General features: G+C 29.4%; 2 protein-coding genes across 2 annotated transcripts in view; one reads left to right on the top strand and one right to left on the bottom strand.

Annotated features, from left to right (window-relative positions):
- Positions 1-81, top strand: part of LOC108574503 — a 631-nt gene extending 550 nt beyond the window's left edge. Inside the window, exon 2 of the mRNA XM_017937109.1 lies at positions 4-81. Coding sequence (XP_017792598.1) covers positions 4-81 — 78 coding nt within the window. The remainder of the gene's footprint in view (positions 1-3) is intronic.
- A 113-nt stretch (positions 82-194) lies between these two features.
- On the bottom strand, positions 195-1040 carry LOC108574502 (ATP synthase subunit s-like protein). Its single transcript, XM_017937108.1, has one exon. The coding sequence runs from the start codon at positions 1038-1040 to the stop codon at positions 195-197; it is 846 nt and encodes a 281-aa protein (XP_017792597.1).
- Between the last annotated feature and the right edge of the window lie 389 nt (positions 1041-1429).

Raw genomic sequence — 1429 nt, 5'->3', positions numbered from 1 at the left:
ACTTATGGAATCACAAATAAAGCAGAATTATATTATGTAAAACGACGCAGAGAAAAAAATAAATTAATAAAACATACTTAGTTTTTACATGAAACTTGTAACATGTAAAACTATATTTTTATTACATATAATAACCTATATTTTATAATTTGTATTACAGTACTATTACAAATTGAAACAATTTTTCATGTATATTACTTTGCTGGTATACATTTGTATTTCACTTGTTGAACTTCACATGTTAAATATGGATTAACATCTTCTAACATAAAACAGGTTAAATCAAATGCTGCAGAACCATAAAAATTTGTTACAGTTAGTTTCTTTAAATTGGGCATCCTATATAATGCTTCTAAACCTCTCTCTGTTACATTTTCACATTCTGATATATCCAGATGTTCTAACGTAGGATATTCTGCAGATATTTTATCCAAAGCCCAATCATCTATTGTATTACAACCTCTAAAACTAAGCTTTCTTAGGTAATAAAGATCAAAAATGAAATGAAGATGTTTATATCGTAGAGGATATCCATTTAAATCCAATTCTTCTAAAATATAGGTTGCATCATATTCATTTGGCAATTCAGAAATCTCACGTTCTTTACTTTTATCTAGCCACTCACTATGATTTTTAAACTTTACTTTACCATCATATTCTATAACAAACTTAGCTGCTGCCAAATCTGGTCCTAATCTAACATACTGTTTGTATTGATAATCTTCATACAATTGTGCCCACTGATCTTTTTTATGTCGCCACCAATGTTTTAAATTAAATGTTGTAAAGTCATAGAGGTTAGGTACATCTGTTTTGAATAATAGTTTTTTCGGTGCGATTCCTTTACGTTGGTTTACGTCCTTTATTGGTTCCGTTCCAACAATAACATGTCGTTTACGTAAATATCGTATGAAATGATTGATAGCTTCATAATTATTGTAGAATGAACGTGTAACATTAATTTGTAATGAATTGCAAACAGTTCTGCATTCCAAAATTTGTTTAAATTTGTTAATATGTGTATAACGCTGAAGTAACATTTTCTGAATTTACATTTGTCATATAAATTTTGTATACTCTCCTTTCTTGCGAATAAATATTACCGATTAATCAACTTGATCTAAAATATGTATACAATCAATTGAGCATACATTCAAGAATTGTCTTTTGGCTTTTGCTAACATTTAAAATTATTTAATCAAGCACGTATACGAAACACCAGAGAATTGCAACGACTTTACCGAAACCCTAGAACTAATGCAAATGCACAACGGCGCTGGTTTTATGTGAAATGGCGTATGATGCGCAAGCGGCGTGCGAAAGAATCCTTTTGTCGTCAGCTGTTCAACAGTCAGCTTTGAAGTGGCTATCAATAAATAAATTTGTATTATGAAGAAGAAACAATATTTTGTTTAAAATTCAATACATA

The sequence above is a fragment of the Habropoda laboriosa genome, unplaced genomic scaffold, assembly GCF_001263275.1.
Source record: "Habropoda laboriosa isolate 0110345459 unplaced genomic scaffold, ASM126327v1 scaffold193, whole genome shotgun sequence".
In the NCBI taxonomy this organism is placed as follows: domain Eukaryota; kingdom Metazoa; phylum Arthropoda; class Insecta; order Hymenoptera; family Apidae; genus Habropoda; species Habropoda laboriosa.
This window is presented reverse-complemented; position numbering and strand designations above follow the sequence as displayed.

Bases quoted from the DNA above. Each gene is read 5' to 3' on its own strand.
- LOC108574502 (XM_017937108.1), bottom strand. From the start codon at position 1,040: ATGTTACTTCAGCGTTATACACATATTAACAAATTTAAACAAATTTTG.